The sequence below is a fragment of the Cyprinodon variegatus genome, unplaced genomic scaffold, assembly GCF_000732505.1.
Source record: "Cyprinodon variegatus isolate N-32 unplaced genomic scaffold, C_variegatus-1.0 Scaffold178, whole genome shotgun sequence".
NCBI lineage: Eukaryota > Metazoa > Chordata > Actinopteri > Cyprinodontiformes > Cyprinodontidae > Cyprinodon > Cyprinodon variegatus.
The window spans coordinates 970,389-984,599 of record NW_015150631.1 but is presented as its reverse complement, the minus strand read 5'-3'; the positions used below and the strand labels follow the sequence as shown (position 1 = coordinate 984,599).

The window sequence follows — 14,211 nt, the reverse complement described above, 5'->3', positions numbered from 1 at the left end:
CTTAGTAATTAAGAAAAACTCCAGCTGCTGCTCACATGGAAACTTTAAGTGCTGTTAAATTGAGAGTGCTGACAGACCTCTGTGTGTGTCATCTTGTTTGATGTCCAGGCATTCCTATTAAATGCACTCTGCAGATACACTGCCACGTTAAACTGCTTGCATTAAAGGAATCTTAATGGTAGGAAAGACGCAAAAAGTTCTCCTACTCTGATGCACTTTTCAAACATCATAGGAGCAAACATTTTATTAGGCGCTTTATCTAGTTTAAACCTACAGGGCATCAAGGGTGAACCTTAAATCAAGAAGGTAATGGCAAAAGCATTTCAAAAAAAGTTCCAACTACAACATCTTAAGATTTCTTCTGTTTGACCAACAACATCAACACATACCCCAAACAAACTTCTCAACAAACCCTCCCAAACCAATTATTTGAGAAATACAGCTAGTAAAGGTGCATGTCTCTAAGGGTGAGTCATTGCCTGCTTTGTACATTCAGAACTACATTTTGTCAATTTTCTTTCTGCAAAGGCGCAAGCTCAGTCAGACTGGAGGGAGAGGAGCTGTGAAGTTTAGTTTTAAAGTCTAACATAGGTTTCTTAGCTGGGGCTTATTATAGACTTTGACTGGGACAATATACCAAACAAATGTATTGTAATCTACAGTTGCACCTCAGCATGACGCACAGCACATTTACACTAGAGCTGTTGTCGTGCTAAAATAATGAACCACAGTTTCTAGTCTTCTGCAGGTTCTCAATTATCTTCCTTCAGGAGTAACCTAAATGTAGCTCCATCCATTTTTCCACTGACTCATAAGGGAAGGCATCTCCATAATGCTACCATCACCACAGCAGGGATGGTGTCTTCACGGTCCTGGTTCTAAATCATTTAACATGTAGGTCAAGAACTATTTTGGTCCAAGGGAACCGTTTTCCGCAGCTCAGTGGCGCAGTGGGTAGCACTGCTGCCTTGCAGCAAGAAGGTTCTGGGTCTGATTCCCGGTCCGGGGTCTTTCTGCATGGAGTTTGCATGTTCTCCCTGAGCATGCGTTGGTTTTCTCCAGGTACTCCGGCTTTCTCCTACAGTTCAAAAACATGACTGGTATTTCTCTAAATTGTCCTTAGGTGTGAGTGTGTGCGTGAATGGTTGTTTGTCTCTGTGTTTCCCTGCGATGGGCAGGGTGTACCCTGCCTCTCGCCCATAGACAGCTGGAGATAGGCACCAGCAACCCCACCTGGGATTAAGCATGTAAAGAAAATGGATGGATGGAACCATTTTCCACTTGTTTGTGTCCATTACTTGTCTAGTTGCTATAAGCCTTTGTCTTTCTTCTTCTATAGTGCAGGATGTATAGTTTCCCAGCTGAGCAGAAGGTCTCTAGTTTTCCCAGAGCTACTAAGGACATTGTGGTTGCTTTCCTACTTAAACCCATAACTCAGTTAACTCAATGCTCAGTGGGGACAACTAGTAATGGTGAAAATTAGATCATGCCCAGGGAGGGCGGCTCATCTAAGACAGGAATAGAAAACCAAAGGTAGTTCATATCAAAGAAAGTTCTTCAATGAAAACATGGAGGAGGAACATGAAGACATGAAAGCCAAGTTTCAAATTATCAGTTAGCCTGAACAATCTTTGGTCACTGTTGGCATTTAGAGAATGTCTCAATTAAATGGATAAAAACATCTTAAGCTAAAATACAGTAAAATGTAGGGACCGCAGCCAAAAAGATTACACAGACAATGCATTCTCTACGTGAGACATGTGAGTCAGCGCCATAATCAATAAGCATGTGTGGCACATCACTAGCATGCAAACAATCATGTCATTGTCCTTCGGGGGTAAAGTGAAAGAATCGGTCACCAGGGTGCTGTTTGTAGATGATGGTGCCGGTCTGAGCTAGAGAGACCCTAAGCTTGGCAGTAATATCGAGACCATCAACCAGCTGAAACTGTTCTGTATCCAACCTTTAATTTAACTTTGGTCAGTGAAAAAAAAAAAAAGCCTATCAGCCAATCAGCCTCAACACATTTTATTGGAATTAAAATAATTAAAGTAAATACAGGAGGTGAGCTTTGAGATTAGACCACCAAGGAGAGGTCTGGACCACCCAAATGGATCAGGGCTTCCAACAGGAACCATGATGGTCAATAAACACCAGTAAACAGGAACTCATGTTGTTCTCCGGCCTTCATATCAGCTCTACTTTCTAACCAGAATGATCATTTTTACCAAAAACAGACCGTCATCTCTCTAACAGTCATGAACTTTGACCAGAAAAGGTCAGAAAACAGGAGGAGTCTAGAAGTATCTTCCCCCACCCTCTAAATCCTCCATGTTGATGTTAACCATCGGTGTCGGCTGCTGTTTTTACAATCTCATTAGCCAAGTCAGCCTAAGCCTTTGTATGCTAAAACTTGAGCAAATCCAGGCACATGAAGCTGATATAGCAGCTTATCCAAGTGATGAAAGGAGGCAAAGACTTACAGTAGTAGGCTTGAGGATTTTCTCTGGGGGATTTCATTTTAGGCTGCTTATATGGCGCTGCTTATATGACGGTCTGACTGTGCAGCGCTACACAAAGAGGCTTAACGGTAAAATCTTTCTTTTCATCCAGTAAAATAACAGTTAAAGCTACGAATGGATAATGCTAGTCCACAAGCTATGCCACAAATGTATTCTACCTGCAGACGTGTGTTTAGAGTAGGAAGGCAAGAACTTTGAGGCAGTTCTTCTTTTCAATCTTTATCCGTAAACTGTCTATTGGGAAAACTGTTCAACAATTAACCTTGGAGGCATTCACAGGATATCTGTATTTACATCAAAGTATGCAACATGACATTTTTCATCAATAAATCTTTTTATGTTTGTCAGCACTAACCCATATAAGTATTCATATGAAATAAAATAAAAAAGTCCATAAATTAAGAGTAGAAGAATAGGATCACTTAGGTAGCATTCAACATCGAGGGAAAAAGGGTATAAAAAGGGGAAAAGAGGTGAAATCTGTCAGTATTCAGAAAACAATCCAGACTCTGTGGGAGCTAATTAAAGTCAGCTGGTTTTAACCGTACCTAATGGCCTATAAAAAGGTTTCTCATTGCCAAGATATTGCACAAGAAGCTCACTGGTGGGTAAGAGAAAAACAGCTCTCTAAAGACCTTCATAAATCCATTGTAGTAAAACCTATTGAAGAAATCCATTTCAGACAGATCTCTTGACGTCCAGTAAACACAGTTGGTGGTCATAAACCCAAACAGTAAAAACACATTTTCTTCATCATAAACCAACCACACCAAGGCCTGGGACAGAAGAGTCCTCAAGATACCAACAACTCATAGCAAGTCAAAGAAAGAAATGCAACAAATAATGCACTCTGCTTTCCTGGTCTTTATGTTTGGAGGGAAAAAAATCATGCAAGTGGCTGATTTTGAAGTATGCCAATGAAATTGGCATACTTCAAAAATTGGCATTGATTTGTGAATTGGCGCTATATAAATAAAGTGAATTGAATTGAAGAACAAAATAAAGCCTGATTTTTAAGCTGGACAAACCGACAGCGATAGAGATAAATGCGGTAGAACAGCACAGTCAGACACCGGACAGGGATCTAACTAAACATCTTTGAAAATAAAGACAAGACTAAGAGCTCAGAGGACCTAATGATTGTTTGCTTTTCAAAAATACTACCTGAAGGGATCAATATCTGTGCTTCAGTTTTTGTTTCAAAACAGAAAGGTTACACTGCAAAAAAAAAATTTAAAATATAAGTAAGTCATTTTTTCTTAAAATAAGTGCATTCTTTTTTGAACTGAGCAGGTAAGTGAGAAACTTTGCTAGTGAAGTAAGACTATTTGCATTTAAAATAAGAAAAACAACTCTGATCTCTTATTTCAAGTGCATAATATCTAATGATCTTATTTAAAGGGTAAAATAATCATTCTATTGGCAGATCATATTATTTAACTACTGAAATTAAGAATAAATACAGTTAGTTGAAGACATTTTTACAAATGTTTATATCCTTTTTGCAGTGTGTCAGCCAGGTGCTGAAGAAATTTCAGCTACATGTTCAATTTAAGGAATATTTGTGTAAATCTCTTTGTGGAGATTACTTGATCTTTAACAGAGAGCTAGTGGGAATTTGACATTAAAAGCATCAGGATGTAATACATTTGCTAGGGACTGAACACACTGAAGGCTGTAAGTGTGCTAAAAGAGTAGGAATATATCTGTATCCCAACCAGTGCTGGTGCCTAAACCAGGGAGACAGTTTCAATCCTACAGCATTAATCCTCTGCAGCCACGCAGAGGCTTTCCTTCACATGGCTGCTGGGTGGAGGCCTAATTAACCAGCTTTTTGATTCCATAACCAGATTATGAACACGCTCCAAATGAGGTCGTTAAATAAAAACGTAAACAGGACATAACTCCGCTCAATACATGACTCTCAATTCACAGCCGTGCTTCCTATCAGGGAGCGAGAAGTCTTAAAGAAGGAGGGTTAGCTATCGGCATTGACCTCTGAGGACATGGGGGGGGATGGCAGGAGATTTGTTGGAGTGTTTCTGTTACTCTCACAGAGGAGCGGTTCAGCTAAACCTAACAGCCGTAAGAGATGCTTCTTTGCCCTCTGAGTCAAAAGTACACGTCGAAGAAGTTGCATCAACTTGTGCTTTGAGGCAGCTGCAGGATAAACTTTAAGACGGAGACGGACAGGTGTGATTTAGGGAAACAGTTTCCAGATAAAACTATGCAGAGAGAAAAGCAAGAACACCTCCCATCTCCCCCAACCTCCCGTCTTCTTCACTTACCCTACAAGGACAGATATGACTGGTGGCTCTTCTCTGTGTTTGATAAACACTGTTCTTGTCTGCTCTAGCTCCTCTCCCCCCACTCACCATGTTCACCCTACACACTCCTGCCTCTGCTGGAGGACCTTCCAGGACATTTATAGGTGATTTTCAACAGAAAGATGCGGCAGAATACAACAATTGAGAGTTGGTTGACAATTAGGGACACATAATAAATCTACTTTTTGAGAATTTCTAAGCAATTTTCATAAAGTTTACAGAAAATTTGAAGCCTACCTTAATGGAGGATCCAGAAGGGAACATAGATGAGGAGATCTTGAACGGTGTAGCTCTTAGGCCAAGGGTCAACTCTGAAAAGACACACACAAGACAGAAACTTAAACATTTGACTTGTAAATTGTTTTAAGACTGAAAATTTGTGCAGGATTTTCCATGTGACTCATCAGCAGTGAGCTGCTTAGACTTTAGGAAAAAAAAGAGAACATGTAGATTTTTAGCATAAACAGCTTTCCACATCGTGCTCTGAGGGTGCCGTACGTGTTTCCTTAGGATTCATTGCTTCCCCATCATAACACACCGCACGCATGAGCTGGATCATAAACCACAGAAGAAATGCACCTTTAGCATGACGCACGGCACTTTTACAAGCTTTTACAGTGCTTTGGAGGGAAACCCGAAACTCAGTCCTGAAGCTGCCTTCACTCAAACCGGGACAGGCGGATTCCAAAAAAGGAGCTCTTAAACCATTAAAGCAAATTGGGCTGAAAAGGACTCCTAAGGAAGCCAGTGCAGGGCTCATAGGGAGGGGTGGGAGACGAGGGCAGGAAAAGGCAAAGAAGTCTGGATTAGCATGGGTCCAGCTTTCATTTGAAGCAAACCGTGTGTGTTACGGGAGTTATTGTTGCTGAGAGTGTTTTAAATGGGGATGTTGCGAGAACAGCTGCAAAAGACTGATGGAAAATCCCACATTGGTGTCACTAATATCTTATTTAATGAAGATAATCACTTCAATCTGAAGTTGCTTATACTCATTAATTATTTAACTCATCTTTAAAGCTTAACGTGATTTTTTCTTTTGTAATTACAACCGTCAGTAAAAACTAAATTTTATATTTTTCACCAAACATTTTTAGCACCAAGTTGACAAAAAAAAGCAAAGATTAGATGTCTAAATGTTGCTCAATAAATTAGCCGCCAGTTCTGGACTCATACATCCTTATCTCTTCTTACTTCTATTCAGCACTGACGTTATTACAGGGCATTTCCCTCCTATGCAACTATTTTCTTTAAATATGGTTATGGCTGTACAGCACTTTGAAAACATCTTTTTGCAATTTGATGATAAACAATAGATCTGTATGGTTTTCCAGTAATATGTGTAAACTTCTTTTTTTGATTAAAATACTGCATGTCAACACTGCAAAATTTTTTATTTTTTCATTTTCTGTGACAACCCTCTGCTGGTAAATATGTGCAGAGTAATTTAATTTTCTTACACTAAACCAGTTAGAGAATAATAAAAAAAAATCTCTTTAATGTTTCAGAAAATAAAACTGTCACCTGTTTGGTGACAGGTTGAATAAAACCACCAAATCTTATGGCAGACAGCTTCTTTTTAAAACAAACCAAAGCTGCAGTGACAACAAATGAAGAAATGACGCACCTTTCGCTTAAACATTCATGTTTACCTTTTATAACTGCTAAAATTTATGTTCTATAGGAAATATAGAATAAAATAAAGTTTTTTTTCTAAAATGAGGTGGAACTTTTCATAGAAATAAAAGAATGTCATATTTAAATTATTAAAACTGAGTAATATTTGAATCATTAATGCAGATCATCAGGTGAGACTGCTTTACCCTCTGTGGGGCAAATCACAAAGCAGATATCCAAAAAAACATGTTATTTAAATGCATGAATTACAGGCAGAGTGTCTAGTTTTAAATAAATGAAGGGAAGACAGTTTGTACAGAACACCACCAAGTAGTGATCTCCATGTGGGCAGACAAGCTTGTTCATTCACCGTTACAATAAAACCATTGTGTTTCTGTTTAGAGAGCCAGTCGTTTCTTTATTTGTTTGAAATCTGCTCTATGCTGTTGACCAGTGACCTCATCCTCCATCCACCCCCTCAGAGCTGAGAAATGTATCCACTCTGAAACAAATGCCCCTTAGTAAATCTGTGCCAGCTACTCAGCCTTTGCATCCCTTTGCTCTAACTTGTGCTTGTTTAGACTCTCAAAAACTGTCATCGGTTCAGTTGGTGAGTCAGCTCCTCCAACGACTGGGGATTCCAGTTATTTATTTCATTAGAACCAAAAAAGGCTTGTATAGTGTGGTTCAACACAGAGATGTCTGAAGCTGTAAGGCTGGTGCTGCTTACCTGGTCTTTGTCCCAGAGTGGTGATGCGGGGGGTCATGCTGGTGATAGGCATCATGCTGCCTCTTGGCGTTGAAGCGGTGGATGAGGAGTTGGTGGTGGTGCGCCCATCCTTGATCTCAATCGTGAGGAAAGTCTTCATGTCGGGGTCTTCCTCTCCCTCAGGGATCTCTTTCTCAGCTGCTCTCCCTAGGGTCCTGTCTTCCTTTAATTCAGCACAGACAGGCACATCTTTTTCAGCGGGTAGCCTCGTCCCACCCAGGGAGGCTTGTGATTGGCTGGCTGAAGACAGAGGTCCTTCGGCCCCTCCTTTGAGGGGCTGAGGTGCAGCTGGGCTCTGGGACACAGCAGAGGTGTTAGAACCTGATCCTACAGTTGTCTTAGTGGGTTTGTCTTTAGATTTGCTGGAGGTTGCTGATGTCTGAGCAAAAAGCTCTGCAGCTCTGGAGAAATTGTTAAGGCCAGAGGTGGTTCCGTTCCTCAGAGGGTTCTTCTTCAGAACTGGGGGGTTTGGGCTTTGGCTGGCTTCTGTGAACTTGCGCATTCGGTCACGAACAGAGTTGGTGCGACTGAAATTCTCCAAGATGACATCTTTCTTTTCAGGTGCTGCAAAAGAAGGAACTGATTTTAGAGAAAAACAATGGAATACAGAGAAGGGAAGCTTCTAAAATAAATTTACTTGTTCAGATTGCTTGTACAAAAAAATTATAACAATTATAAACATCAATATCTCCAACAGATCTTTACTTGACTTGATGTCTGTCTTTTATAAAAGGGAAGCCTAATCATGATAGGGGAAAGATTGTGATTGGACCCCACTTCAAATGAACACCACAACGTTCTGAATCTTTAAATAATCAGGATTAGATTTAATATAAAGAAGGTATGTATATTCATGGCATCTCTGTAAAAAAATAAAAAAATGAAAACATTTAATCGATAAAATTGTATATCCAAGTTTTCCGGGTCCCAAATTTCCATTAATATGTGCAGAATTTAAGGCCGTGCTTATCATCTAAGCAAAAAGGTCAGCCTGATCTGCCTAAATTACGTTCATGGCTTATGTGAGTGCAAACTACAGTTTCCTTTATCTTTAAAAAAAAAATCAGGACTCTAAACTGAAAATAATCCAAAAAGTCTAGTCAGAAAAATGTTATTTTACGGTGTTACTGAGTACAGAAAACTATTTGGGATAAAGAACAGTGAGGTGCTTCATATAAAGACAGTGAATAGTAGATGTGTGCTACATTTAGCTATTTTTAAAGAGCATAAAAGTGTCTACAATTTATATAACTGTAAGAGAAAATGAGAAAGTATAAGAAGGCTGAACAAAATATGCATTACTCCGTTTTATCTTTTTAACATCTACCTTTCACACTGAATTTGAAAATTATAGCTGCTTTCTTGGAATCCTAAGTAGTTTGTTTTCTTTAGAAAATACATGCAAACTATTGTTGTAGGAATGCTAGCTATGCTGATCAGCTCCTTTATTTGTCTTTGGTTAATATCATTAGAAAAACCTTGTTAGAGACACTGTCTCAAAGAGTGGCATGATTTTACTTACGGTATGCTCTTAGTACAAGTATGGGAGGAAGGCAAGAAAATGATCAGGTCTGATGATAATCGTCTATCAGGGTGAATATAGTTCATTTTTGCAGGTAAAATTTTACTGACCAGTTTCTGATTAGTGCATCTTCATCTGTACAACAAATTAGACTTAACCAGGTGATTAACTATTAGCTATGCAAACTGATAATGGATACAATGTCTTTATTTTAAGTAAGCAAACACTGAAACACCCTTCTTACAAAGAAAAGTTGAAGGAAACATAGAGCCTTATAGGATAAAGCTAGGGTCAATGAAAAACTTCTCTCTATTAAATTTAGTTTTAAAGAAAACCAGATAATGTGTCAAACACAGTATTAAGGAGGAATAAAATGTGTCAATACTTTGACAACTGTCATTTCTTATATATATATATATATATATATATATATATATATATATATATATATATATATACATACACATACACACACACACCAGTCTGTAAAAAAGCATGAGAAAATCAAGGCAGGCATTTTTGCACACCATGGATAAAGCCATTTAGGACCTAAGCTTCAAAGAATGAAAACAAAGAACACCAAATTTCCTGTGAAAAGATTATTTTGCATATGCAATAAGTGGACCTGTTGCAGGTGATCTACAAAGATAGCTTGCGCAAATGATAGCATGCCGGTTTGGTTGCATCCTATTAAAATGAGCGGTCTGTGTGCGGTACTGGCAGTCTGAGAGTGGCCATAAAAGGAAGATGAGATTCAGCACCATTTTATTGGAGGCAATGATGGCAATAATCATTTAAACAATAGTAACAATGGAACTCGACTTTGCCCATTTAAAGTGCTACAAATAAATAAAATTATGAAAAAGGGAACAGTTTAAATGTCAAGTGGAGGATTTTCACGAGTTTTTGAAAAGACCAACCCTCTCCACTTAAAAAAAAAAAAATGCACATGCACAACCCTGTAACTGCTCTTGAGAGTGAATGCCTATTAAACTCGTGCAAGAGCCTGTTTCTCCTTGTGTACGCTCTGTTTAAAAGGTGCTGTTTGCATTGCTCATACAAGCTTACTTTCCAAAAGAGAGATTGGCAATTTTTCCATTATGTCAGACTCAACACCCGTAGTGTAAGTGGAAAAAGAGGACGAGCAAGCAGGACAACCTTACGTAAACATATCACCAGAATGACTGACAATTAGGAGGACCACTTATTTTAAAAATCAAACCGAAAAAGAACATCCTCTACTATATCTTCAAGTTAAATATAAAATATATTGAAAAAACCTCAGAAATTCCTCCCTGTAAGCTTGCATCTGACATTTAGAAGTGCTAAAATGAGGCTCAATTTGAAATAATTTAGCTATGCATGTGGTAAATATTTACATTCCTTTGCATACACGTTTTGACAGTTCAAGCCATTAAAATTTGATCCACATTTTGAAGAGTTTACACACAAAAAAACGTTTGCATGTGCTGCCTTTGCATGTGCAATTTAAGTCCCACTTTGGGGCTTATTTTACGATCGTCTCTGGATGTACAAAGCAAGTCTTCATGTGTTTTAAGATCCAAAAACTTTGGAGGATGAGGCCGTATGTAGACTAGAACATTAGATGCTAAGAAATTTGGAAATAACTTATGTAAAGAGCCTGTAACAGTTTAAAAAGCCTGTGACTCCTAATTACGAGTATAGAGTATCAGTGTTTAGATCACCATTATAACAAAACAAGATTTTTAGCACAAATGTAGGTTTATCTTATAATATTTGTAGCATCTAATAAATAAATATTTTCCTTTTCACAACATATGTATGCTAATTTCTAAAAAGGAGCTCAGAAACACTGAGCTGCCAAAATATTGACCTGATGGCACAAATAAAGTTTAAATGCCAACATGTTTTTTCTGGTGAAAAGATAATCACACTGAATTGTTGAGTGATTTTATACAGAGCTGAACTAAAGTCTTACCCGTTTCCTTGGCCTTGCCATGAGGGAATGTCAGATTTCCATCAGATGTTATCTAAAAAGGAGGGAAGACAAACATAGAAATATGGTGATCCATGAGAAGAAGCAGCACAGATTAAAGGTCAACCCGCTCTGCTGACAACCACCCAGCTGCCTGCTACACTGAGCAGTAGAGGAGATTCATAAAGAACTGGAGTCTGCATATTGGGGCATAATCACAGAGAGGATGCTAAATTCAGCTCTGGCTGCTGTGTTTTCATTGTGTTACATTTATATTTGAACATGTCAATGTGGCCCTCTGTTCTTTTCCTGGCACCGCGGCCACGGCTAGACGCTCTGATGTTTACATTACTCTCAGGAGACCGACTCCACATCAGCCTGTTTTAGAGCGAACAGTGAAAGAATTTGTGGCTTTGGCTAAATATGTTTAGAGGAGAGTCTAGATGCCGTCACGCATCATGATTTTCTGTTTTCCTAGCGCTCCGGGATGGAGAACGAGAGGCACATATTCCTTTCTGAGAGCAGGTGAGGCAGACATACCGCTGAGCTGAACCAGAGACAATCAGGTGCACAGTTTGTTTGTGTAACCAAGTAACGGACACCAAACAGCATCAACTAGGAGCTAAACTTGTTGTGTTTATGGATGCCGATGGGACCTGCATGTCGCTGAAGAATCGAGCGAAGGAGTTTCTACTCAAGTATGATTAAACGGAGAGCCTGAAAGGTTGGTGCTCCTGGCTGTGAATGTGCAGCTCAGCGCCCCTCTCTGTAAAGCCAATTTGATAAATGCTTAATAGCTGCGCCGTCCAGCTGGCTCAGATTGCACCAAAAAACAACATTTATGAACAGCTGCACAGATTTAAGTTATTGCAATAACAAATCCATATTAAAAGGACAGACATCTGCATATAAATACATTGAAATAGCATTGTAATATTTATAAAGGTCAGTGAAACTTCTCAAAAAGTGAAACTTATATCAACTCATTACACAGTTATTCCATATTATGAATTAAATCCTCTTTTCCCAGACTTTCCTGCCACTAAACTTTCCATTAATATGCTGGGAAAGAACTCTGAACAGCCAGCTTCTAGAGTAATAAGCTTTAGTTGTTCACCTCGTTTGTGAAGACAGTTCGAAACAGCCTGCTTGATAAGAATCACATTTACAAGCTTTTTGAAATTGAAGAACTACTTGACAAACACGACCAGACAAATGTTTGCAGAACTTTAAACTGACAGTGCAACAAATCTATATGAGGTTAATGTTTTGAACAAAATTACTGGAATTAAGGACATTTTAGATGAAAGTGTTTTTTTTAGTTTTTTTTTTTAGATGTAGCCATACTGTATGCATGATGCTGTACAGCAGTCAACATTTTTGTCCACAAAATACATGAAAAAAAACTTAGTGAAGTCAGTGTCAGAGCGTCTCTCATCAGATTCTATTTATTTTAAATTCTGGGTGAACTTCTCTATGTCTAACTGAGATCGGCTTTATGCAATGTAGAAGTTATATTGTTTGATTAAAAAGAGTCCAAAAAAAGGAGAATGCATCCATATTAAGAAATCTGTCTTGATCTTTAAGCCCAAACTCTGTTTGCTTTGCTGCTGTACTCTGACACCTAGTGGTTTTCAGGGGTCACACAATGGGTTTCCCCCTTTAATATGCCTATATATATTTATTAGATATTGAAAAACAATCAGTTGAAGTATACACCAACCTTCTTGAAGTTTAAATTTCCCTGAGTGTGGTCATTGTGGAGCCCATTCACAGGACCACTTTGAGATAGAACAGCCCCATCAGGTCCATCCTGGTTAGGATGGAGTTCCTGGTTACATCGGTTCTGACTGCTGGCAGGAATTTGGCTTTTCTCAGGTTCTGAGTCAGTGCTGCTGCCTGAACCACTTCCTGTTCTCTCTACATCCTCCAATGGAGCCTTCTCCTCAGAAGACAAACCCACGCTGAGGCTGGATGTCACAGAGTCCAACCGACCTCTAGATAACACACCCATGCCGTCTTTATTCACAGACCCCAAACGAGGTCTGACACATGAATCGGAGACATCTGATCCCAGCCTCTGTCTGGCAGAAGACAGGGAGCCGATGCTGCGCTCTGATCCGCCAGAGTCAAGGCGACCCCGCTGGAAGGAACTCTGGCTCCTGTCCGAGGCTCCAGAGTCCAGCCGGGATCGGGGGGCTGAGCCCAGACTCTTCTCTGAGCTCACAGAGTGCACAGAAGTCACACTACGATCCGAAGCTGTGGAGTTCGACCTTGTCCGGTTGGACAATAACAGGTCAGAGTCTGGGGTCACAGCTTCCTTCTGAGGCTGGATCAGCATAGTGTCATCCTTTACCCGATGATCAAGAACCAGAACCATGCCGGAGTCGGAGCTCGTCCCTGAAATAAATACAGGAAAGATAAAAATTAGAGCTTCACAAATCAGTCAGCCAGTGTTCATTTAACCAGACTGGTCAAAGGAAGGAAAATCAATAAGAAATCCTACGTTTTTTTTTACTCTTTTTACATACAACACTTTTATTTAAAACTATGAGAATCAAATGCAAAACACTGCAGTTTTTAGGCCATGCAAATTATTTTAGGACTGTTTTCCCTGATGATTCATTTCTTGCAACAACATTCAAAGTTAAAGACAGACTGTACTGGCTGCTGCAGCTCAGTCTGTCTGCTTTGTGTGACCTGCTCTGGATGTTCACCTCAGATATCCACGGCCGTGGGGATGACAGTGAAACGCTTGGCAGTAAACTTGGAAACATTCAAAGCAAAGCTATGATTTGGTGAAGCAGACAAACTTTTTCAGTTGGTCTTGTCTGGAAAAAAATTTACGCCACATGATGGAGTATCAGTCATATGAAAGTAAACATGCTAATTAAGCCCTGGCATTAAATTATGACAGCATATGGAAGAAATCTGTACATTAAGATTGATTTATCATAAACAGATGTATGCAGCTTCAAATAAATTAATTGTTTAATTAAATCATTTATGGTTTTAACATATAAGCAGTACAGTGATGTTGCACTAAAGGTGATGAGTGACGTTTTAACTGAAGTTATTCAAGAAAAAGTCCTCTATTGCTCTAAGGCCCCTAAAGGAATCAGTTTAGTGAATGTCTCAGGATCTTAGAAGAGGTACAGGGAGTTTTAAGGGGATGTAGATCTTTCATGGCCCTCAGTTCCTGGCTTAAGTCTGAGAGAGAGAACATCTTACAACCATAGATGGAAAGAAACAAGGAACCGGGGAAAAAGAGGAAGCAGAAATAAGGCTATAGAGATAAGCACTTCCCTTCTCTGTCTCCCTCTCTGATCAGGAAACCAAACTCCAAACAAGGTATCTACATCCTCCCTTGAGATGTCGTCTACCTCCATGGTGTTGCTATGTCATAGGATAGATGAGGTACTTCTCATATCACATGGAAACAGCATGGTGGTTCCTTCGTCGTATGTGTAAAAACAGTTCTGAATGACCTCTGAACCACA

At 39.3% G+C, this 14,211-nt stretch overlaps 1 protein-coding gene across 4 annotated transcripts in view; it reads right to left on the bottom strand.

The window, feature by feature from the left end:
* The window catches only part of LOC107087271 (smoothelin-like), a 59,897-nt gene that overhangs the window by 14,046 nt on the left and 31,640 nt on the right, over positions 1-14,211 (bottom strand). For all 4 annotated transcript variants that reach the window (XM_015378754.1, XM_015378755.1, XM_015378756.1 and 1 more), the window contains 4 exons: positions 12,435-13,111; positions 10,715-10,766; positions 7,194-7,796; positions 5,087-5,160 (listed from right to left, as the gene is read on the bottom strand). In XM_015378754.1, coding sequence (XP_015234240.1) covers positions 5,087-5,160; positions 7,194-7,796; positions 10,715-10,766; positions 12,435-13,111 — 1,406 coding nt within the window. The remainder of the gene's footprint in view (positions 1-5,086; positions 5,161-7,193; positions 7,797-10,714; positions 10,767-12,434; positions 13,112-14,211) is intronic.